This window comes from Macaca nemestrina, chromosome 12, assembly GCF_043159975.1.
Source record: "Macaca nemestrina isolate mMacNem1 chromosome 12, mMacNem.hap1, whole genome shotgun sequence".
NCBI classification, from domain to species: domain Eukaryota; kingdom Metazoa; phylum Chordata; class Mammalia; order Primates; family Cercopithecidae; genus Macaca; species Macaca nemestrina.
The window spans coordinates 11,834,374-11,859,159 of record NC_092136.1 but is presented as its reverse complement, the minus strand read 5'-3'; the positions used below and the strand labels follow the sequence as shown (position 1 = coordinate 11,859,159).

The 24,786-nt window shown below is 46.8% G+C and overlaps 2 protein-coding genes across 2 annotated transcripts; both read left to right on the top strand.

The window, feature by feature from the left end:
• The first annotated feature begins 2,651 nt into the window (after positions 1–2,651).
• LOC105469433 (secretoglobin family 1D member 1) lies at positions 2,652–6,034 on the top strand. The gene is made up of 3 exons (XM_011720431.2): positions 2,652–2,775; positions 4,536–4,723; positions 5,894–6,034. The coding sequence occupies exons 1-3, from the start codon at positions 2,721–2,723 to the stop codon at positions 5,921–5,923; spliced, it is 273 nt and encodes a 90-aa protein (XP_011718733.1). The 5' UTR covers positions 2,652–2,720; the 3' UTR covers positions 5,924–6,034.
• Positions 6,035–18,847: 12,813 nt separating this feature from the next.
• Positions 18,848–23,956, top strand: LOC105469434 (mammaglobin-B). The gene is made up of 3 exons (XM_011720432.2): positions 18,848–19,034; positions 20,632–20,819; positions 23,739–23,956. The coding sequence occupies exons 1-3, from the start codon at positions 18,980–18,982 to the stop codon at positions 23,769–23,771; spliced, it is 276 nt and encodes a 91-aa protein (XP_011718734.2). The 5' UTR covers positions 18,848–18,979; the 3' UTR covers positions 23,772–23,956.
• The last annotated feature ends 830 nt before the right edge of the window (positions 23,957–24,786 follow it).

The following is a 24,786-nucleotide window of genomic DNA, read 5'->3' as shown; positions in this document are numbered from 1 at the left end:
GTGTGTCTCTTAGTGACTGGGACACATTCTGAGAAATGCGTAGGCAATTGTCATTGTGTGAACATCATAGAGTGCAGTTATACAAACCTAGATGGCATAGCCTACTACACACCTCAGCTATTAAGAGGTAAGCCTATTGCTCCTGGGCCACAAACCTGTACAGCATGTTACTGTTCTGAACACTGTAGGCAGTTGTAATACAATGACAAGTATTTGTGTATCTAAGCATATCGAAACAGAAAAGGTGCAGTAAAAATACAGTATTATAATTTTAGGGGACCCCTGTCGTATGTGGGGTCTGATGTTAACTAGTATGTCCTTATGTGGCCCATGACTTGTAGTTCTGAAAATCAGTGATTTTTTTTTGAGGGTTGGTTGTGCTTTAAACTAGGAACTGGTAGCAATCCATGACATGTATGACAGGTGGGACAAGATAATAGTAGTCAACATTTATTGAGAGTTTACTACATGTCAGACCTTGTTAATTTTTTTTTTTTTTTTTTTTTTTTGAGACAGAGTTTTGCTCTTGTTGCCCAGGCTAGAGTGCAATGGCGCCATCTCAGTGCACCACAACTCTGCCTCCCAGGTTCAAGTGATTCTCTTGCCTCAGCCTCCTAAGTAGCTGGGACTATAGGCACATGCCACCATGCCCAGCTAATTTTTTGTATTTTTAGTAGAGATGGGGTTTCATCATGTTAGCCAGGCTGGTCTCAAACTCCTGACCTCAGGTGACCCACTCGCCTCAGCCTCCCAAAGTGCTGGAACCATAGGTGTGAGCCACTGTGCCTGGCCAGACCTTGGTAAATTTTATACACACACACACACACACACACACACACACACACACTCATTTGAACATCTATCAACCCAATGATGTAGGCACCATTTTTAACCTACTTTTACAAATGATAAAGTTGAGTTTACATAAACAGTAATTTTCATAGGGTTCAATAGCCCATAGACATGGATCTGAACCCTCCTAGCTGTGAGCTTCGCCACTGGACCTTCCCACTCCTTAGAGTTGGAGGCAGAGGTGGCATCAGGGGCTTCCCCACCATTTTGGGTGATGGAAGTGAGAGCCATTGTCGCCCTCAGCTGGGACTCAGCCAGGCCTGCCAAGGTGTCTCTGATGACACAGACCATAAGGTCCCCTTCCTTCATAAAGGTCTTTCTGAGTGGTTCTCAGCCCTGCTGCCCATCAGACCCACCAGAGCAGTTTAAACAGAAGAGGAATGGGACCTCGCCCTGGAACTATGGAATCAAAATCCTCAGAGAGGGAAGACTGGGGAGGTCAGTATATTTTAAGAGCTCCAAGTGATTTGATTGCACAGCTGAGAATGGAAAACTCCGTCCTGGGCTGTGACTCTTCTCAAATGTGTGTTCACTTAAGAGACACATTTCCGGTGATTTCCTACTCACCAAATGGTGGCACTGCAGTGGAAGGGCAGTGCCAGGGGCTGGTGCTGGACTCATGACATGTACTCACCCCAGTGAGTACTCTGGCACCTGGACACTCACCTGGAGCATAGAGCAGAGTTCCTCTGCAGGGCTGCCCTCCTGTTTTCCGCCCCACTCGGGATGCAGGGAGGCATGGGGACGTGACACTGATGGATGGCAGCAGCCCTGGCTAGGAAGGGAGGGTTGGAAGCCAGAAGGGTGTCTATTGCCTTTGCTGGGGGTGGCCTTCGCTTTCCATCAACAATGAGATGGCCCAGGCAGCAGAGCTAGGTTAGAAGTGGAACACTTGAGCCCAAGGGTTAGAGGGAAGTGACCTCCCACCCCGTTCATCCGTCTCTTCCTTTCCATTATCGTCCCTGCCTAGAAGTGAAGACCAGTGTCTCTGATGCCTGTTTGCCTCCAGACACCCCAGAAGCTCCTTGGGTAAAAAGAATTGGGCAATTTAATCATCACATCAGCCCTGTGAGGAGATATGGGTGGCTAGAGGTCACGGGAGGCTTGCTTTCAGTAGACAGAAAATTTGAACCTGGGCTATATTCACAACTCCACCCATAAACAAAGACACAGATCTTGGAGTGAGACAGGGTAGAGGACGGGGGAGCGGTTGTTTTCCCCAAGGAAATCCTCCAAAGGTGGAGTGTATTCAGCTACGTTTTAGGTACCTATATGGTAAAGATGGTGGTGATGGAAGGGGCCGAGTGGGAGGATAGGTCTGGTTCAAACCTGATCTGTGTGCAGCTGAAACACATGTGGCTGATTGTCAGACATGCAGCGGAGGTCAACGTGGGGTCTCTTCCATGCCTGCTGTCCTACAACCAAACCACAGCCCCTAGCTTCCTGCACCCCGGTTTCTGTCCTCCTGAAGTGAGAACTCACCTTTACCCTCGCACTGACATAAAGAACAGAGAGATAATCCTCAAAAGCCCAAAAGCAAACTGAGGTTCCGGGGAACATGGCCAGAGGCACCTGGACACTCACCTGGAGCACACAGCCGAGTTCCTGCAGGGCTGCCCTCCTGTGCTCCGCCCCACTCAGGGTGCAGGGAGGCATGGGGATGTGACACTGATGGATGGCAGCAGCCCTGGCTAGGAAGGGAGGGCTGGAAGCCAGGCCTCATCACCTGCCAGATGCCCACGTGGGCAGGACCAGCCAAGCTCCTTAGGTACAAATAGCCCTGGGCTCCACGGCTCCACAGGTTCCTGGGGTTGAGTCTAAATCACTCATCATTGGTTAAAGCTGAGCTCACAGCAGAATAAGCCACCATGAGGCTGTTGGTGTGTCTCGTGCTGCTCACGCTGGCCCTTTGCTGCTACCGGGGTGAGTATATCAGTCATGAGTCCAGCACCAGCCCCTGGGACACACCCTTCTCTGAGCACGAGGTCACCTATTCGGGTTAAGGTTGGGGTCTGGAACAAACCAAAATTCCAAACCTTATCCTGTGCTTGTTGAAGGAACTGCTCATAAAGCTCAGGCCTCATTTCATCAAATCCCCAGCACCTAGGAAGTTTTGCAGAAAATCAGTGCAGGCAAATGTTAGGAATCCTGCCTGAACTTCACTCCTGGTTGGGATCCGTGTCAGATGATGTAATATGAGGTCTGGGGTGACTCTGGGCTCAGCCACTTCTCAGCCCTTTCACTGTGGGCAAGATGCTCACCCTCCCCGCACCTCCTCCTATCACTGGTGCTTAGAGCTTCTGCCGGGAGTGGCAACGGGAATGGAGTGGGATTATTGTGCCAAGGGTCTATCTGTGGATGTGAAGGCGATCACTGTACCATCAGACATTCTCCTCCCCAGACCTTTAGGTACCAATTGAGCTCACAGCTTCTTACATTGTAAATTCAGACTCATAAAATGTTACATCTGGAAGGATCCTTGGAGAACTCTCAGTCCAAGAAGAGACGGTGCTTTCTGATTCTCTCAATAAGAAGCCTGCAAATGAACTCTTAGAATAAGCAGTACTCAGTGTATCTTCCAGGGGTCCTACCAGTAATGGTGGTAGAAATACTGCAGTGGTTAGCATCAGAACTTCTATTTTTCTAAAATAGAAATTCTGATGCTAATTCTGGCTGTTTTTTCCACAGTTCATTTGGGTACTTTCCTTTCCCCTGTCAGGACCGATCCAGATTCTGATTCTTCTCTTTCTTCTTCCTTTCTGAACTTCTCCCATTTCCCTGTGACACCCCTGATCCTACCCTCTCCAAATTCTTCCCACAGTTGGAAGTCGCGTAGTCAGGGGTCATGTTGAGCCTCGTGGGGCACTTTCTGGTTGCACGATGTTTGCAAAAGACTTAGGGGAATGGAGATTCCAGACCAAGCGAAATGATTACTCCAGATCTTTCCAAAATTCCCAGTGGGAGCAGGAATGAGCCTCAGTATGAGCCTCAGTTCCCTCCTGTCATCCTCTGTAAATATTCTAGACATTGCTGCAGAATATGGGCCAAGTACAATTTCCTGTATAAGCTTCTAATGTGTGTTAAAACCGATTCACATTATTTTATTTTATATTCACATTATTTGATTTTGTTTTAATTTGTTTACCTTTTAGCTCTGTCTATATTGGATCACATAAGCCTAAATCCCACAACTTATTCTCAAAGCATCACCTTCATCATTTTAATAATTTTAACTTCTTCTTTTCCAGATTTACTCATTTCTCTAATTTCCGATAGGATTCTGACTCTACCATTCACTTCAAAATTTGATTACCCAAAACCTCCTCTTCACCAATGTCTAAGACTAATAAAGTGTCACTTAACTGGCAGAGAAAAGTGATTATTTTCAAATCTAGAAAAAAGAACGTTGGCCATCCATCCAGAGAAGCTTCGGAAAGTCATGGGTGTGCTTAAAAAAAAAAACAAAGACTGAATGAGTGATCAGGAAGTTCGTTTTCCAGTTCTAGCTCTTCCCTTTGCTGTGTGACCTCAAGGAAGTCACAACCTCCCATGTCTGACGTCATTGGCATAGTTATTGACCAGAAGCCTAAAAGCCTGGGGTTCCTGTCTGGTCTAACATCAGGGAGGCATGGGAGAAACACTGATTTCCTTACATAAATTATATTTTTATTCTTTTGCTCCAGCAAATGCAGTGGTCTGCCAAGCTGTTGGTTCTGAAATCGCAGGCTTCTTATTAGCTGGAAAACCTGTGTTCAAGTTCCAACTTGCCAAATTTAAGGCACCTCTGGAAGCTGTTGCAGCCAAGATGGAAGTGAAGAAATGCGTGGATCTGATGGCCTATGAGAAGAGAGTGCTAATTACAAAAACATTGGTAATTTCTGTCTCTTTCATGTGGCCAGGTCAGCGGCACAGTGTGAAGTGAGGTCAGCTTGCTGCTCTGTGAGGGACACAGGTGGTGGGGCACCTGCCTTGCTGGTCACCATTTGAGGTCACCTGGGGCCACAGGGTGGGTGCTTCCATTTCACCTGCAGAACTCAGCTCAGCTGCGCACAGCCTCCTGCATGTTCCCCCTCCTCAGGTCACCTGCCTGGATGCCGTGTCCCCAGAGTGTGCTGAGGACATGGGGAGTGAGCCTGGGCCCAGGCAGGGGTGGTGAAGGGCCGAGTACGACTACCTCTCCACCTGGGGACTTTCCTGAGGCTGAGCTGCCCTTACACAGTCACTGTGGAATGTACTGGGGAGTGTGGGAGCCTCGAACAGGGAGAGGAAGGCAGGGAGGGACCCAAAGCCAGGCCTCCTACAGAGGCAGCGCTGGAGGGCTGGGCTTCTCTGCAGCTTCTGCAGAGCCAGGAAGGAGCTCCCCCCAGCTCCTCAGACTCCACGCTCCCCTCCTCACCCACGATGCTCTCCTGACCACGGCCAGTGGGCCAAGACCCTCGCTACTCCACCTCCTGCAGTGCCATGGAAGCGGGATGCTCTCACTCTGTCTTTCTCAAGAAATCAGAGGTTTTCCAGGGGCCTCTCAGCCTGGCTGCCTCTGGGTTGCTGTCCTGAGGCTCATGGAAGGTGCAGGCTCAGGACTGAGGGGTGCTCGGATCCTGAGGCAGAATTCCTGCATGGGGAGGCTGGAGTCTCCTGGAAGCCAAGCTTTCCAGAAGCCCTCTCAGCCCTACCAGCCTCTCAGTCCTGGGTCCCTCATTGCAGGAAACAGGAGACTCCAAGTCCTGGGAGACTCCAGCCCAGACAATAACCTCTGGCTGCTCTGTCCACCCCTTCTTTCCCCCTCCATGAGGACCCGGGGCCTCACACTTGGGTCCCCCCAGGGCTATTGGCCTGGCAAGGAAAGGCTGTTCCCTCACCAGCAAGGGTGCTGTGAAGCCCCCAGGTCTAGGCTCTGGTTTCCCACGCACACTAGGTTCCTGCCTCTGCCCTTCCAATTGTCTTTGGGAGCAGAATTCCATCGACCACTTGGATGTTAACCTGTTGTCTCCAGGAGCTGCATGACCAACCTCATCTTCTTTTCTTTCCTTTTCTATTTCAGGGAAAAATAGCAGAGAAATGTGATCGCTGAGATGTAAAAACTTTTTAATGCTAGTTTCCACTATCTTTCAATGATACCCTGATCGTCACTGCAGAATGTAAAGGTTTCAACGTCTTTCTCTAATAAATCACTTGCCCTGAACTTCTCCATTGGTCTTGTTATGATCCTGCAGTCTTAAGCTTTGAGCCCGGAGTGGTTTCCATAGGGGAGTGGCTTTTGGGCATGGCTAACAATCAACTCCAGAGAACCAGCATCCTGTTGTCAATGGGGCCTGAGTCCAGGCATCCCAGAAGGAACTATTTGGTAGGAATCATCCTGCATTCCTTACCGATTTTCCATCCTGCAGCCGTGAATGAAAACCATGGTAATGAGGACACAGGAATTACAGTGTTCCTGCTGTTCTTGTACTGAGGGAACCCCCAACCTGCCTGAGTGTCCAGGCGCAGGGCTCCCACCTAGCAGGGACCCTAGTGGATGTCCCCTCAGACCCACAGTCAGCCTGCTTGGTGCCACCTCTGCACTGTGGTTTCTCTCCTCTGTCATGTCCAGTATACTTTCTTTTCCATTTACCATAATTTGAGAAGATCTCCAGGTTTCAACCTGGATTTCACATTTGTTCACTCCCCACACTCAGAGGACTCCTCAGTGTCTGCATCACTCACCAGCACCTGAGGCGAATGCTTCCTTCCTGCCTCAAGCCACCCCAAGAGCTCCAGAGACCAGCACCCCTGCCAACTGGACAGCTCCAAGCGCACACTCCACAGTCCTTTCAGGAGCAGGACGTAAAACTGAGCACAGGGTCCGTGCCCAACCTACTCTCCCTTCCATGAGCCCATCCAGGCTAATGCACCCACCCAGCAAGTCCACTGACCAGGACACAAGGAGATGCCACAGGTTCCTGGTTTGGTGTCCTGTGGCTGCTGGAATAAACTTCCACAAGCTTGGTGACTTAAAACAACTGATTTGGCTGGGCGTGGTGGCTCACACCTGTAATCCCAGCACTTTGGGAGTCCGAGGTGGGCAGATCACAAGGTCAAGAGATTGCGGCCATCCTGGCCAACATGGTGAAACCCCGTCTCTACTAAAAATACAAAAATTAGCTGGGCATGGTGACACAAGCCTGTAGTCCCAGCTCCTCAGGAGGCTGAGGCAGAATTACTTGAACCCGGGAGGCAGAGGTTGCAGTGAGCCGAGATCGTGCTACAGCACTCCAGCCTGGCGACAGAGTGAGACTCCATCTCAAGAAAACAAAACAAAACAAAAACAAACACCAACTGATTCTCTCGCACATCTGGGGGTCAGAAGTCCAACATTAGTGTCATGTTCAGGAGGTTGGAGGCAGGAAGGCTCCACTTGCGCTGGGGGCTCTCAGGGAGCATGCACTAAGGGCTGCTTCTGGCTTCTGGGCTGCTGACTGTCCTGGTCCTGTGGCCACATCACTCCAACCTCTGCCTCCATGATACATTCTCATCTCCTTTTTCTACCAGGTTAACCCCCCTGACTTTTAATTACAAAATATAGGGTTTGGGTTTAGGTACCACCAGAATATTCAAAATAATCCTCCCATCTTATGACCCTTAACTTTATCACATCTGCAAAGTGCTGTTTTTGGGTCATGTAATGGAACATTCACAGATTCCAGGGATTAGGATATCTTTGGGGGAATGGGGGCAAGAATCAGCCAACCACAACTTCCCTCCCTCCTGTCCCCTAACAGTGCTCTACGTTCCACTCCCTCCACGGCCACAGCGGTCACCTCTGGGAATCGCTCCATTCCCACCACACAGTCACATCACAGCCCGGTCCACATCCTTCCCAGCTCAGACTAAGTCCCTAAAATGTCTTGCAGCCTCTGAAAACCCTTCCTGTAATACACCCTCCTCATTCACACCAAAGTGAGCCCCCTCAAACTGAAATGTGATCCTATCCTCTGTTCAACAACCCTACATGACCAGAAGGCACTTGTTCTCAAGGGTTTTGAGTAAGGGACACAATGCTGAAAACCCACCTTCATAAAATAGTGGTTATTTTTATACAGTGGAGAAAATAGTAGATGACAGTTATTACTATTACTACTATTATTATTATTATTTGAGACAGAGTTTCACTCTTGTTGCCCAGGCTGGAGTGCAATGGCACGATCTCAGCTCACTGCAACCGCCGCCTCCCGGGTTCAAGCGATCCTCCTGCCTCAGCCTCCCAAGTAGCTGGGATTACAGCCATGCACCACCACACCCTGCTAATTTTTTTTTTTTTTTCTTTTTAGTAGAGACGGGGTTTCTCCATGTTGGTCACACTGGTCTCAAACTCCCAACCTTAGGTGATCCGCCCACCTTGGCCGCCCAAACTGCTGGGATTACAGGCATGAGGCACTGTGCCCTGCCAATAATAGTTATTATTAGGTAAGAATTGATCTTAAGGGAAATTCGTATTTTTAATCACATCAGGAAATATGTACACTTAGAAATAGAACCTAATGTGTGAAACTCATGACCAGTTCAGCCTACTACACACTATGTGTGCGGGAAACAAGGATTCATGGATTCTTCCAGCACTCAGAGACGCCTAGAAGGAACCACTGCCGGGAGAGCAAGTCCACACCCTTGTGTTGCACACAAGGACTTTCAAGGCCCTGCTCCTGCCAGCCCCTGTCCCTTCCTCTCCTTTCTCCCGGGAGGTCCATGCTCAGCCATAGTTATTTATATCTCATTTCTTAGGCCTCAGTTGAGTCACACCGTTGTACCAGTGTATATGAGTTTCCGTTTCCTTCTATAGCCTTTTCTGCTTATGACATCTGACAACCCCATCTCTGGAATCCACTTCTCCTCCTCCGTAAAGCTTTCTTGGATACTCACACATTACATCAAATCTTTACACACACGTGCACTCACATGCATAGATACCGGTTTTTTTCTTAATTATACTTTAAGTTCTGGGATACATGGAAGAATGTGCAGGTTTGTTACATAGGTATACATGTGCCATGGTGGTTTGTTGCATCCATCAACCCGTCATCTACATTAGGTATTTCTCCTAATGTTATCTCTCCACTAGCCCCCCAACCCCTGACAGGCCCCGGTGTGTGATGTTCCCCTCCCTGTGTCCATGTGTTCTCATTGTTCAACTTCCAATTATGAGTGAGAAAGTGCTATGTTTGGTTTTCTGTTCTTGTGTTAGTTTGCTGAGAAAGATGGTTTCCAGCTGCATCCATGGCCCTGCAAAGGACATGAACTCATCCTTTTTTATGGATGCATAGTATTCCATGGTGTATGTGTGCCACATTTTCTTTATCCAGTCTATCATTGATGGGTTTGTTCCATCAATGATACATTTGGGCTGGTTCCAAGTCTTTGCTATTGTGAATAGTGCCACAGTAAACATACATGTGCATGTGTCTTTATAGCAGAATGATTTATAATCCTGTGGGTATATACCCAGTAATGTAATTGCTGGGTCAAATGGTATTTCTAGTTCTAGATCCTTGAGAAATCACCACACTGTCTTCCATAATGTTTGAACTAATTTACACTCCCACCACCAGTGTAAAAGCATTCCTATTTTTCCATATCCTCTCCAGCATCTGTTGTTTCCTGACTTTTTAATGGTCACCATTCTAACTAGTGTGAGATGGTATCTCATTGTGGTTTTGATTTGCATTTCTCTAATGACCAGTGATGACGAGCTTTTTTTCTTGTTTGTTGGCTGCATAAATATCTTCTTTTGAGAAGTGTCTGTTCATATCCTTTGCCCACTTTTTGATGTTTTTTTTTCTTGTAAATTTGTTTAAGTTCTTTGTAGATTCTGGATATTAGCCCTTTGTCAGATAGATAGATTGCAAAAATTTGCCTGTTCACTCTGGTGGATTTCCCTGTTTTATCATCGCTTTTCCTTCCTATGATACAGGATATATATCATAGCATTGTGATAAGAACATATTATATAAATACTAGAAAGCATTCAACATATCTTAGCAATCTTTGTTATAATGCTTACAATTAATATGTTTCTATTTATTGAGCACCCTAATATGCATTTTGCCAAAAGGCTTCCAAGTTCTCTGTGACTTAGTCCTCACTAGTTCCCAAGGTCTGAGATTGTTCCCACTAATGAACCTGAGAATGAAAAATGCTCTACCCAGTGCCTGTCAACCCTGGCTCTGTTTTAGAATTCACTGGGAAGCTGTCAAAAGCAATCAATGTCCAGGCTCCACCTGGGGCACATGTGTCTATCTGTGTGCAAATAGAGTCCATGCAGTCTCTGGCCTTGGACCTCCCGTTCCTATAGGTGCAGGTATGCAGTGACCTGGGGAGGCAGTAGCTGGGACAGGAGTCCCTGGTGATACTCACAGGACTCTGGACATCACCCGGCTGTTACCTTGAGGCCTTTCCCTTAGCTACTTCCATAGCCTTTAAAGCCTGGGGGTTTCAAGGTGCTCACTCTAATCACACGGGGGTCACATATGGTAAAGTTTCCTTCCTGAGCTGCTGTTAAATGAGTGTGAAGGCCGGGCACAGTGGCTCACACTTGTAATCCCAGCGCTTTGGGAGGCTGAGGCAGGCAGATCACGAGGTCAAGAGACCTATGAGACCAGCCTGGGCAACATAGTGAAAGCCCATTTCTACAAAAATTAGCCAGGTATGATGGCACATATCTATAGTACCAGCTACTGGGGAGGCTGAAGTGGGAGGATCACTTGAGCCCAGGATGCAGAAGTTGCAGTGAACCGAGATCATGCCACTACACTCTAGTCAGGGTGACAGAGCAAGACTCTGCCTCAGAAAAAAAAAAGTCAACAAGGAAATAATAACAAAAAATTTCCCAGAAAAAAGTATGGTATTGAAAAATCCGTAGACATCCATCTGTTTTCCATACCAAAAAATATTTTGCTAACATTCTGGAACATTGTCTTTAAGAAAAGGTCTTTTTTTTCCCCAGAAAAAAAAGAGTGAGACACATACAGTGATGGGGAATAATAATGGAACCAACACAAGAACTGGTGGATGGTGGAGAACTACTAAAAAATCAGAGGATCGTCAACTTCTAATTTTATACAAATATGAATCTGTAATCAGCCTACTCATTCAAACATAAAGACAAAATAAAGGCCCTCAAACATTTTATTACCAATAAACTTTTTCTCCAAAAGGTACTGGAGGACAGACCCCAGCAGAAAGAATTAGAACAAGAAAGGGAAAGACATGGGACTCGGTAAACAGCGATGAAAATAGGAGTTAGTGGATAAATCAACAGAACAGTAATAAAAGATTATTTGAAACATGGAAATCCTTCTGCAGAGAAAGAAGGTCTCAGGTCAATGCAGAATGGGGGAGGGTGATCCATTTTGTTGAAAGGATCAATAAATTTCCTTAAGGAATTAATTAGCAAGTTGAATGGGAAGACATCATATAGAACTGAAGAAAGATACAATGTGTATCACTGAGATGAGATCTTATTATGCAAATTAAAAGCCTATAGAAATCCAAGGATATACAAACGAAAGCTTGTGGAAGAGGTGATGGCTGAGTTGGACCATGAAGCACCTAGAAGGTGAGGATGACAGTCAGGGGAAGCAGGGCCTCCGGGTGCATGGAGCAGCCTGGGCAAAGGCATGGACATGAGGCTGACTCAGCCACCTGGAGGACAAAGGTGCCCACATTCTTGCTGGCACCTTGGCAGGCTGGGGCTATACTCCCTGTTTGCTGAGTCTGAGGCTCACGAGTGCTACTGGTCATTTGTCGCAAGAGCAAATGTGTGCAGTTATTTCTCTAGCACTTGGCAGTACTGACATCAAAAGTAAGTAATCCTTTTTCTGTGGGATCTGCCCTTTGCACTGTAGGAGGTTCAGCAGCACCCCGGCCTCTGCCCCGGGGTGCTGATAGCACCCCCACCACCACCCAGCTGTGATAACCAAAACTGTCCAGACTGATGTCTTTGGGAATAGGGAGGAGATGGGAGTAGATGTGCCCTAGTTGACAATCGCCACTCTACAGTGGAAAACTTTATGTCGGTTCTCCTATGTGACTCTTGCAATGGCCCTAAGGTAGGTGTTCACAACTTTGGGGTCACTACAGTTACCAGCAAAATGAATGGGGCATTGAAAAGAAAAAAAAAATTGCGAACTTAATGGAGGAGATGTTAGTGTAAATACCTAATGAACCAAATCAGTTGTTACATGGGTACAGGATTAAGCTTTTCACCACACGTTACAGGGAAATGTCAAGTTAAGTAAAGTTCAGAGTTTTGGTTAAGGAGCCAAGGAGAATTAGCCAGGGGCTGATACCTGACCTCGGCTCTGCTTCCCAATCCCGCTCTATCTCCCAACTCATTGGATGAACCAAGGTCAGATCATACCGCGGTAATGGTCATTTTTTGAGAAAAGGAACACTGGGCTGGCGTGGTGGCTCACGCCTGTAATTCCAGCACTTTGGGAGGCCGATGTGGGTGGATCACTTGAGGTCAGGAGTTTGAGACTAGCCTGGCCAACATAGTGAAAACCCATCTCTACTAAAAATACAAAAATTAGCTGGCCATGGTGGTGTGCGCCTGTAGTCCCAGCTACTTGGTTGAGGCATGAGAATCGTTTGAATCCAGGAGGCAGAGGTTGCAGTGAGCTGAGATGGAGATTGAACCACTGAACTCCAGCCTGGGCGACAGAGTGAGACTCTGTCTCAAAAAAAAAAAAAAAAAAAAAAGGAACACTGAGGTGGTCCCGCCCCAAGTTAGCACTGCCTCCAACTACTTCCCCCTCCCCTTACCTGTCTCCTCCCACCCTGACCCCAAAGCCATCATCCAGGAAAGTACAACATTAGTGTTAGTGTCCAGGAAGTCACCCAGATGTGTGGTTAGTGTTGTGTGTAATCCTTGCCTTTACTAAAGATTCAAACGCCGATGAGTGCCTCTTTCTAAATAGACCCGGTACTAAAACATGAGCGATATCATCAGTGAACTCTTGTAAAGCACCACATTTTGACCCAGAAAATAAATTACAAAATTATTGATTAAGCACTTATTATATGATGTTGTCATACAGAGGCGGGACATGCAGAGGCCATGTTCTCCAGGAGCATGAACAGAGAGGACAGGTCAGCATCAGAGGATGTCAGTTCGGAGCTGCCCATGGAGAGCCACAGGTCCCTGGGGAGGGGGAGATCCCGGGAGTTGGAGGAACCAGCAAAGAACATAAGGTGTGAGATGCTTTGATGTAGCTTCCAGAATGAATGAAGTGTTTCAACCCAGAGTGGCTAAGGCAAGGGCAGTGGAGACCACAGGGAGCAAGGTAAAATAGTTAAATTACTGTAAGGTAAAATTGCAAAGTAAATGTAAATTATTTCAATAATTTCTCAAGCAGAAAACTGTGAGTCTTGTGCAGAAATCCACACGAAGTTCCCACAGGGCAGCAGTGGGAGTCAAGGTCACCAGGACCCGCCTGAGCCGTGGTGTGCAGGTTTTTCAGGATCCAGCTAAGGAGGGAAAGTGTTGAGAGCAGCTTGTGGAGCCAGAACACCTGGCTTCATATCCTGTTTCTGCCACTTCCTAGCTGTGTCTCGAAAAGTTCTATGGAATCTCTGTGTCCCGTCTCCTGTAGCGGGGGTGAAATGATCTGCCCACTTCACAGAGTGGTGATCACACATCCAGTTTGCTCAGGAAAGTCCTGGTTTACATTGTTATCCTGGCATCCCACTCATTTCGGGTTCCCTTTCATTTCCAAAGTGCCCCTCATTTGCAATCAATAGTACGGTCACTCTGCTCATAGGATGACAGCGGTGAGATTCAAAGGGGCTTACAACAGTGCCTGTCATTTAGGAACTGGTGCAGAATTGTTTTTCATTCATATTTTAATTGAACATTTCCTGAAAGTTGCTAAACAATTAGATCTTAAGTGTTCTTATCACACACAAAAAAAATAAGTATGTGAGGTGATGGTATGCTAATTAGCTTGAATTAATCATTTCAGAATGTATATATACATCAAAACATAAATTATAAACCATAAATCTAAATAATTTTTATTTGTCAATTTGCCTTAGTAAAGCCGGGTAAAAAATTTAAAAATGTATCTAAACATGTTAAATAAATTGGAACTGGTTTCTGGGAAGATTAATATGGTAATATTAAGTAGAATATGCTTGGGTGAGAAGTTATTTGTAAATAATTTAAATAAAGCTCTGAGGCCAGGTGTGGTAGTTCATGCCTGTAATCCCAGCACTTTGGGAGGCCAAGGTGGGCAGATCACTTGAGCCCAGGAGTTCGAGACCAGCCTGAGCAACATGGCGAAACTCTGTCTCTACCAAAAATACAAAAATTAGCTGGGCGTGGTGGTGTGCACCTGTAATCCCAGCTACTGGAAAGGCTGAGGCAGGAGGATCGCTTGAACTCAGGAGACAGAGAGTGCAGTGAGCCAAGATGGCACCACTGTACTCCAGCCTGGGCGACAGAAAAAGAACCTGTTCCAAAAAAAAAAAAAAAAATCAAAAAACCAAAAAACTCTGAGGAAAGGGGAACACAGAAAAAAAAAAACAAAACATATAGATCAAAACACAGAACTTTGTTTTCAAACTTAAAACTTCAAAATTTTAGCTGGGAGCGGTGGCTCGCGCCTGTAATCCCAGCACTTTCGGAGGCCGAGGCGGGTGGATCATGAGGTCAGGAGATCGAGACCATCCTGGCTAACACGGTGAAACCCCATCTCTGCTAAAAATACAAAAAATTAGCCGGGCGTGGTGGCAGGTGCTTGTAGTCCCAGCTACTCGGAAGGCTGAGGCAGGAGAATGGTGTGAACCCAGGAGGAGGAGCTTGCAGCGAGCTGAGATCGCGCCACTGCACTCCAGCCTGGGTGATAGAGCGAGACTCTGTCTCAAAAAAAAAAAAAAAAAGAAAAAAGAAATTTAGCTTACATCTGAATAGTTACTCAAATATTTTAGAGAATGTCATGTGGAAGCCGAGGTTTCAGTGGTGTCGAACAGTCCTAGCAGTCCTTGGAGTTTACCATAAATACATTTTTTTATTACCAAAAATAATGACTACCAGCTGACATTTGGATAACCTGCTTTGTGCCAAGCACTGTTCTCAGGACTTTCCACGTTTTACTTCACTTGTGACTCACAGCAATTCTATGACTGTTCCCATTTTAAAGGGAACACAGAGCATTAAGTTTCCTGTCCAATGGTGCAGTCAGCAAACGGAGGAGCTGGGATGTGAACACAAGTGGCGGTCAGGCTCTGAGTCCTCACTCACCACCCATCTGCCATCCAACCCTTATGAGAAAGGGCTGCAGAACCTGCAGAGACAGGACCCAGCAGTGTGGCACAGTAGCGCTTAGCAGAGCTGCAGCTTCCCAGGCATTCACTTCCGGGAGTCTTGCGAATGTCCAGCTGGGATGGGACTGCCCCATGGGATAAGGGATTTTATCCTTTCCTGACGTTTCAGTCATCTGACTCCTCTGGGAGTCACCTCCCCCATCTTCTGAATTTATCCACCTTTAAACTACCTGCTCCCTACCCACAGCCTCCCCTCGCTCTCTGAGCCAGAGGACATTTCTCCCACTTCAGGGAAGGCACCGTCTCCCTCCTCTGGCCTTCCAGAGCCCTTCGTCCATCTCTCTCTGCACCTCTCCTTTCCCATCTGGGCTTATAGTCTCCTGTGTGTGTCTCCCCAGGCCTCTCAGAGGTACGCAGGTTCACAGTTCTCTTCTGACAATTGAGGGAGTGTGAAAAATGCGCCACTGTCACGTGCATCTTGGGCGTGTGTGTAAGGGGAAGGGGGTTCTTCCTTGGTTGCCGTAGACTCCCCATGGAAGCTACAGCCTCTCCTTTCCTCAGCCCCATTTCAGAAAGAAGAGGCCAGAAAGCGTTTCTGATGTGTGTGGTCCCTTTAGAGGATTCACACTGTTCCCTTCACTCAATCCCAACCCCGTGTCACCAGATGTATTCACCCCCACGCAGGGGAAGGTCAGTCTTTGCAAGCTTCTGACACATTTTGGGACACTGAGCTGGAATATGGGAGTGCTGGGGTGGACCGAACACTGAGCAACTCAGACTTGGAATCCCAGCATGAGACTCCGGCCAACGCGAGGGAGGCGCCGGGTCTAGACGAGGACTTGGTGACTTGAACAACAGACATATTGCCGCCAACCAAGATGGCTCCAAGAGGCCTTTCCTGAAGTTCTGTTCTGGGTAAGCAGGTGACTGACAGGGCAGGGCCATAAGGACTGGGGCACAAGACAAAGCCCCAGTAAGTACTGGCCGAGGAGACAGTCTCACATTTCATGATCAAGGTCCTTCACTCCCCTTGGGAAACAAGGCCACCAGCCAATGTTAGCTGTGTACAGTGGTAAGTAAACAACACCTCTCCCTTCTGTCCTCCCCCAAATTAGGTTTGTTCTTGACCACTGAGGCTCCATCTGAACGGTGGAAAGAAACATGTCACAAGTAATCCAGAGAGTAAACAATGCATTCACAGGGAATTAACAATGGATTCGTCCCTCTGGCTGTTTCATCTACTTCTTTTTTTTTTTTTTAACCTGAGCCAACTATGTTTTTCTTGTTCCTATGACCTTCACTGTGACCCTAATTAAACAGGGGTGGCGTTTTTATCATGTGAGGCTGTCCTGTCCTTCTCCTGATTCTATGTGGCCACGTTCCCTCCCTTACCTTGCCAGATGCTATCTGTCCTCAAGCTTCTGTACTTGCAGTTCCCTCTCCCTGAAATGCTCTTCCCCAGATGTGTCCCTGGACATCACCATCCACTCATCCAAGTCTCAGCTGAAACAGCACCTGCTCTACAGGCTGCCTTGGGGGACTTACAGGCCACTGCCCCTGGGCAGCCATCTGTGACAGTGTTCAGCCGTTGTGAATATTTTGCTGTTCTTTGCAGCAGTGACCACTTTCTCATACCTCTAATGTATCTTATCCTTAGTCTTGTTCTTTGTGTCCTTCATTAGAAAATAAGGCCCACAGGAGCAAGCACCTGGTCTAACCTGTTTCTAGAACTGAATCTAGCGCAGGGCCCAGCTCGCAGGAGAAGCTGTGATGAAGCAACAGTGATGTGGATAACAAGGGATCCATGCCTGAATTCAACTGCCATTTATTCAGAATTATCTTATGCTTGGCCATGTGTTTAAAAATTTACAGACTGTTGGCCGGGAGAGGTGGCTCACGACTGTAACCCAGTACTTTGGGAGGCCAAGGCGGGTGGATCACAAGGTCAGGAGTTTGAGACCAGCCTAGCGAACATGGTGAAACCTTGTCTCCACTAAAAATAGAAAAATAAAAATAAAAATAAAAATTAGCTGGGTGTGGTGGTGCACACCTGTAATCCCAGCTACTCAGGAGGCTGAGGCAGGAGAATCGCTTGAAATTGGGAAGGCTGAGTTTGCAGTGAGATCACGCCACTGCACTCCAGCCAGGGCAATAAGAGTGAGACTCCATCTCAAAAAAAAAAAAAAAATTACAGAGCATCTATCATCATTATAAAAATTCAGCATCACGGCTGGGCATGGTGGCTCACACCTGTAATCCCAGCACTTTGGGAGGCTAAGGTGGGTGGATCACCTGAGGTCAGGAGTTCGAGACCAGCCTGGCCAACATGGAGAAACCCCATCTCTACTAAAAATACGAAAATTATCCAGGCGTCGCGCCACATGCCTGTAATCCCAGCTACTCAGAAGGCTGAGATAGGAGAATCGCTTGAACTTGGGAGACAGAGGTTGCAGTGCGCCAAGATCGTGCCATTGAACTCCGGCCTGGGGCGAGACTCCATCTCAAAAAAAAAAAAAAAAAATTCAGCGTCACTTATACCCATTTAGTAAAGAGAGAAAGGAAGCCCAGAGGGACCAGCGTTGTAACTTGCCTAAAGACACAGCATGACTACATGTGGCCTCCGGGATCCACACCCACACCTGCCCAAATCTCATCACCTAAATCCCATCATGGACCAACCCCATTGCCACCCACTGCCCAGCACTGCCTACCCAAGCAGTCAGCTACTCCACTCACTCCCAGCATCCTCTCAACCAGTGGAAGGAAAACCGTAAAAGACTAACAAAGAACTAAGCACGAATTAAATTATAAATATATTGTAAAATAAATAGTGTTGTAATTCTTAACAAGAATAACAAGAAGCTTTCAGTTGAGGTTATATATTAATGTTTCTCCCAAAACTTAAAGCACTTTTCTGGGCTGGGCGTGGTGGCTCACGCCTGTAATCCCAGCACTTTGGGAGGCTGAGGGGGGCAGATCACCTGAGGTCAGGAATTCAAGACCAGCCTGGCTAAAATGTTGAAACCCCGTCTCTACTAAAAATACAAAGATTAGCTGGGTGTCCTGGCACGTGCCTGTAATCCCAGCTACCCAGGAGGCTGAGGCAGGAGAATCGCTGGAACCCGGGAGGCGGAAGCTTCAGTGAGCTGAGATCGCGTCACTGCACTCCAGCCTGGACAACAGAACAAGACTCTGTCTCAAAACAACAACACCACCCCAAAAAACAAAACAAAAAAACCCCCACTTTTCTGAAAAAGAAATGTCTATGGATTAGGAAGGTCTGCCTCCCAGAGGAAGATGCCGGTAGCCCAAATATTTGATGATTCCAGGACCGGCAGATATACAAGTTATGAAACTGTTTGTACCTTGAAGAATAAGGAGAAGAAGAGGAAAAGACAAAGAGGAGTAGAAGAAAAAGAATAGAAGGAGGAGGAGGAAGAAGGGAAAGAGGACTAGAAGAAAACTACAATAATAACAACAGTGTTGAGAGCACAAGATCACACCATTGGGTTTTGCTTTATATTGTGGAAAACACTGTTGCATCCATTTTACTAAAAGCCGTGTGTCATTATTGTAGTCCCCAAATTGTCAGGGATCCAAATATTACTGCCTTCTTGGTTTCTACAAACAGAGCACAGGCTGGCTGGGCTCCCCTTGGGGCACAATATTGTGTCCTGGTCCCACGCCAGGCTGACACTCTACTTCATTCCTGGGAGGGACTAAGGTGTCTCCCTGGGGAATAAATAGAGCAGGGCTGGGCGCTCACCTCCACAGCAGCTTCCTTGATCCCTGCCACGCACGACTGAACACAGACAGCAGCCGCCTCGCCATGAAGCTGCTAATGATCCTCATGCTGGCGGCCCTCCCTCCGCTCTGCTATGCAGGTGAGTTCTGGGCAGAGACGGCTGCTTCCGGGCTAGGAGTTGTCATTCTGGGCCCCTGTAGAAGAACTCGCAGCCCTTAATCCCCAGCACAGATGAATCCCAGTGTGAAGGGCCTGGGTGTGATAGGCCTTAGGATCCCCATGAGTTCCTGACAATCAAGTGGGCAGTGCCCTCGTGGGCTGTCCCCTGCATTGGAGCTGCACGTAGTGTATCATGGCACTCGGGGTCTCACCATGGTCACGGCAACCATAGAAACCAGGATGAGTCTCAGGATTGAATACTGAAATTAACGATTTCAGCGGGGCAAGAGAGAGATGGCATCTGCACTTAGAAACCACGAAATAATCGTGGGTCTCCTTGAATGTGGAACGAAATAGGAAACCTCCCAGGACAGAGAGCCCAGGCTGCAGAGTGTGACCCAGTTTCTCTCACCCTGTGTGGCTCACTCTGTGTTCTCAGAGTTGATCTGGGTCCTTCTGGGATGCCCTTTCCCTCCCAGTTGCTTCAGGCTCAAGGCAGACCGGTGAGGAGAACTCACCCGCCCCCGGAGTCTCCTTCCAGCACTGAAGATCCAGTGGGAGGCAAAAGCCCTGGCTGCTGGAATCAGCACTAGTAGTTCCATAGGGAGCCTGCCTTGTGCAATTCACAAAGGTGGATTCCAAACCCTACCGTATTGGTGTCCAAGGTAGGTGCAGACGCGTAGAAGGGTGACAAGCTCACAGTCAACAAACTAGAAAATCACAAAGTCCAGAGCACAACCAGCTCACATGAAGCCAAGTCCTGAGCTCTTTCCTCTCCCTTACACTGGGGGGGTGACCTCAGATCCCTTCATGGACAAGTTCTATTTCCCATTCATGTGTGTGTGTGTGTGTTTGAGACAAGGTCTTGCTGTGTCACCCAGGCTGGGACTGGGACTGGTGTGCAATGGCACGGTCTCAGCTCACTGCAACCTCTTCCTGCCAGGCACAAGTAATGCTCCTGTCTCAGCCTCCCAAGTAGCTGGGACTACAGGTGGGCACCACGATGCCTGGCTAATTTTTAATTTTTTTGTAGAGATGAGGTCTCCCTATGTTGTCCAGGCTGGTCTTGAACTCCTGAGCTCAAGCAATTTGCCTACCTTGGCCTCCCTAAGTGCTGGGATTACAGGCGTGAGCCACCTTCCCTGGTCACACATTCCCTTTTATTGCAGTAGAGTCAACAGAACTAACGGACAATGTCCTAGACCCATTAATCTGAAATCCTTGGAAACCCTCGCTGATGCTGGGCATGATAACAGGGAAGCATTGCATGACTTTGAACCAAGAAAGCCCAAGCGGTGTTTGCTATGTGCCCCCAGTCAGAGCACCTCATTTCTCGAGGGTCCTCTTCACCAAGGATACATGGGGTTGGGCTTCTCTGGGTTTGGGAGGTTGGAGAGAATTTGCAGAGCCTGAGTTTATGCTCTCAGAATTGAGAACTCTACATCCTGCACCAAAATCTTTCTGAACCTCGGTCTGTCCCTGGAGGTACAAAGACAGCCAGCTTTCCCAATTCATCTGTAAAATGAGCTCACACCTCTGGTAATGGCCCATGTTCTTGTGTCTTTTATTTTTTCCAGATTCTGGCTGCAAACTCCTGGAGGATGTGGTTGAAAAGACCATCAATTCCGACATATCTATACCTGAGTACAAAGAGCTTCTTCAAGAATTCACAGACAGCGAGGCCGCCGCGGAGGCTATGGGGAAGTTCAAGCAGTGCTTCCTCAGCCAGTCACATAGAACTCTGAAAAACTTCGGACTGATGATGGTAATTTTGGCTTCTTCTTAGGTACCCTTTGAAAATCACCGATCAGAACCAGCGGGCTCTAAACTTTATATATCAATTCATTAAACTTCGTCTCCAGGCTGCTTTGCCACTTCACACTGAGAATCTTTAGGTAGTGATAAATGGAAAAGGCAAAAGGGAGAAAACCAAGACTTAGAGATCACCCATCTACCTCTGACCTCACCAGTCCATTCTCACACAGACACAGACACACATAAGCACACAAGTATAGACACACAGACACACAGCGACAGGCATCTGCATTTTTTTTTTTTTTTTTTTGAGACGGAGTTTCGCTCTGTCACCCAGGCTGGAGTGTAGTGGCACGAATCTCAGCTCACTGCAACCTCCACTTCCCGGGTTCAAGTGAATTGCCTGCCTCTGCCTCCCAAGTATTTGGGATTACAGGTGTGCGCCACCATGCCCTGCTAATTTTTGTATTTTTACTAGAGATGGAGTTTTGCCATGTTTGCAAGGCTGGTCTCAAACTCCTGACTTCAAGTGATCTGCCTCCCTTGACCTCCCAAAATTCTGGAATTACAGGTGTGAGCCACGGCACCCAGCCAGACACATGCACATTTTTATTAAGAGAAAAAATTTGGTTCTCAAGGAGTCACACACTTGTAGGAGCAACCTACTAAGACATTTCCTAGTTTCACAAAACAAATATTAAAAACATTCTTATTATTTTTTATCTAGCTCAGAAAATACAATTTGTGCAAATTCTGCATTTTCTAAAATAAAGAAAAAGAATTTTTTTGAGATGGAGTTTCACTCCGTCGCCCAGGCTGGAGTGTAGTGGCATGATCTTCGTTCACTGCAAACTCTGCCTCCTGGGATCAAGCAGTTCTTGTGCCTCAGACTCTCGAGTAGCTGGGACTACAGGCACGTACCATCACCATGCCCAGCTAATTTTTGTATTTTTAGTAGAGATGGGGTTTCACCATGTTGGCCAGGCTGGTCTTGAACTCCTGGCCTCAGGTGATCTGCCAGCCTCGGCCTCCCAAATTGCTGGGATTACAGGTGTGAGCCATCCCTCCTGGCCTAAAATAAAGAATTTAAAATGCAAGTCCAAGCAACCAAGATTTGTTAGCATACGTGACTGGAAATCATGCACCACTTAATTAAGTGCCTCATGAAGTGGGAAGTGCAGATCACGGGTGTGAAACAGCACGAGTGCTAGAATTGTTTACAACAAAGTCAATTAGAATTGTTTACAACAAAGTCAATGGTTATAACATTGAGTGTTTCTGTTTATAAAGATGTGTTGGCTATGAGTTTTTTTTTTTTTTTTTTTGAGACAGAGTTTAGCTCTTGTTGCTCAGGCTAGAGTGTAATGGCACAATCTCGGCTCACTGCAACCTCCGCCTCCTGGGTTCAAGTGATTCTCCAGCCTCAGCCTTCAGAGTAGCCAGGATTACTGGCACACGCCACCACACCCAGCTGATTTTAAGTAGAGATGGAGTTTCACCATGTTGGCCAGGCTGGTCTCAAACTCCTGACCTCAGGTGATCTGCCCGCTTCAGCCTCCCAAAGTGCTGGGATTATGTTTGTTTTTTTTTTTTCTTTAAAGAATTTATTTAATACCCCAAAATTTTATTAAACATTCCACAATAGAATATTTAGAGATATATCAAATGCTCAAGGATAAAAGTAAATATTAACTGCAATTTGGGATGGTTGAATCATTTTTTTCTTTAAAAACTCAGATTAGCAAGGTGCGGTCCCTCATACCTGTAATCCCAGCACTTTGGGAGGCCAAGGTGGGTGGATCACTTGAGGTCAGGAGTTCAAGACCAGCCTGGTCAACATGTTGAAACCCCGTCTCTACTAACAATACAAAAATTAGCCAGGTGTGGTTGCGCACACCTGTAATTCCAGCTACTTGGGTGGCTGAGGCAGGAGAATTGCTTGAACCCGGGAGGCAGAGGTTGCAGTAGGCAAAGATAGTGCCACTGCACTCCAGCCTGGGCAATAAAGAGAGACTCCATCTCAAAAACAAACAAACAAACAATAAACCCAAACAAACCAAAAAAACCCCTCAGATTAATCATTTATATTATAAAACTCCAATGTTTCTTGTTTCCATTTTTTTGTTTTGTTTTGTTTTGTTTTTTTGAGACAGAGTCTTGCTCTTTTGCCCAGGCTGGAGTGCAGTGGTACAATCACAGTTCACTGCAGCCTCCATCTCCTGGGCTCAAGTGATCCTCCCACATCAGCCTCTTGAGTAGCTGCAACTACAGTTGCACACTAGCACATCCAGCATATGTTTTGTTTTTTTTTTTTTGTAGAGATTGGGTTTTGTCATATTGCCCAGATTGGTTTAAACTCCTGGGGTCAAGCAATCTGCCCACCTTGGCTTCCCAAAGTGCTGGGATTACAGGCATGAGCCATCGCACCCAGCCCAGCTCCAATATTTCATAGACCTCAAAGGTAATGGTGAAGAGTCTCCGCCTGTTACAACATTTCCACCTTTTATGCCTGTGCAATAACTCAAAACCATCACATTCTTGTATTTGAGCTGAGATTTTTTTTTTTTAACAATTCTTTGTTGTAAAAGTGGTATCAGAAACAGTCCAAATGATCAGGTCTTCAACAAATAGTATGTGCAGCATATTTATTGGATAAGTTATTTCAAGGAATAGAATTTTTGGAGAAAAAAAGTATTACATGGATCCCTGGTAGGGAAGAGGTCCTACAACCCTGGCCCCTGTTTGGCGTTATGAAGTGTCTCCTAGAGGGCAGAATAAATGGAGAGGGAATGCTGGCTTTTCTTCCACTGCAAATTTTCCTGGGAGTTAGCTGTTTGTGGACAAATGCAAGAAAACAAGAAGGCAAGTTATACTATTTGACTTAGTAAGTGAAATTTGCAAACCTAAGTGATCTGTTTTTGTTTTCCAGCATACAATGTACGACAGTATTTGGTGTAATTAAGAGTAATTAACTTTACACAAGGCGTTTGGCTCAGAGGACTACAGACTATGGCCAGAACTCATCTGTTGATTGCTAGAAGCCACTTTTCTTTCTTGTGTTGTCTTTTTATATGTGGAAACTGCTGGACAATTGTTGAAACCTCAAATTCATTTCCATTTCAATAAACTAACTGCAAATCACTAAAATTATTTCTTGTTCTTCTATTAAAAAAAAAAAAAGAGGCTTCCCAGACTGCACAGGCAGGCTGTAGGTTGCAGACAGAGAGGCCTCGAAGGAGCTGGGTGAGGGTCCGAGGTTTCTGGGAAACGCTTGAATTCTCATCATCTCCAGCCCAAGAGTTGGACTTCTCTCTCTCTGAAGAAAAAAAGCATTAGCTCTTGTTGCCTAACTTTTCTCTGAAGAGTGTTTCACGCTCCACATCCCACTACCTCCTCAGCCACTTTCTCTGGAAACCTCACACTCTTGGGGTCGTGCTCAGAAGCCCTGATTTTACCCCAGTCCCATCCATGCTGAGCCCTGCTGGTTATGCCAGGCTCCTCTGGGTTGTCTCTGGGCCTCCCCCGGGTGTGCAGGGCCCAGACCAGAGCCAGTCAGGGAGGGGAGGAGTGCAAAGCAAGGGGGATCCTGTCTGAATTTTAAATTTTGATTTTTATTTGTCATTCATGGATGTTGGCGTTAATGTTGAACTTTTAAAGTATTGCATGAAAATATTACTTACCCTGATGACTGAGTTTTCTAGCATAACAACACCTTAAATTATGCAATGTTCCCCCGTCCAGTCTCTGCCAGTGGGTTCATCCTCCCCTGCCCCACAGTGAGCTGCAAAGGCCATGAGGGTTGAGGGGAGTGAGTGTGATGTGCAGGGACCCGGCACAGCAGAGGATTTTTAAATGGAAACTAGGATCTCGTTCATGTTCTGTCCCCTGTATTCCTGTCATCAGGGTTAGGTTATTACTACCTCTTCTGCTGTCACTTCAGCCTGTCCCTCTTCTTAGTGGGGCCATCCCCTCACCCA

Coding starts and splice junctions, on each gene's coding strand:
- LOC105469434 (XM_011720432.2), top strand. CDS start 18,980: ATGAAGCTGCTAATGATCCTCATGCTGGCGGCCCTCCCTCCGCTCTGC. Junction 19,035..20,631: donor CCCTCCGCTCTGCTATGCAG/GTGAGTTCTGGG, acceptor TATTTTTTCCAG/ATTCTGGCTGCAAACTCCTG. Junction 20,820..23,738: donor AAAACTTCGGACTGATGATG/GTAATTTTGGCT, acceptor TTTGTTTTCCAG/CATACAATGTACGACAGTAT.
- LOC105469433 (XM_011720431.2), top strand. CDS start 2,721: ATGAGGCTGTTGGTGTGTCTCGTGCTGCTCACGCTGGCCCTTTGCTGC. Junction 2,776..4,535: donor GGCCCTTTGCTGCTACCGGG/GTGAGTATATCA, acceptor CTTTTGCTCCAG/CAAATGCAGTGGTCTGCCAA. Junction 4,724..5,893: donor TGCTAATTACAAAAACATTG/GTAATTTCTGTC, acceptor TTTCTATTTCAG/GGAAAAATAGCAGAGAAATG.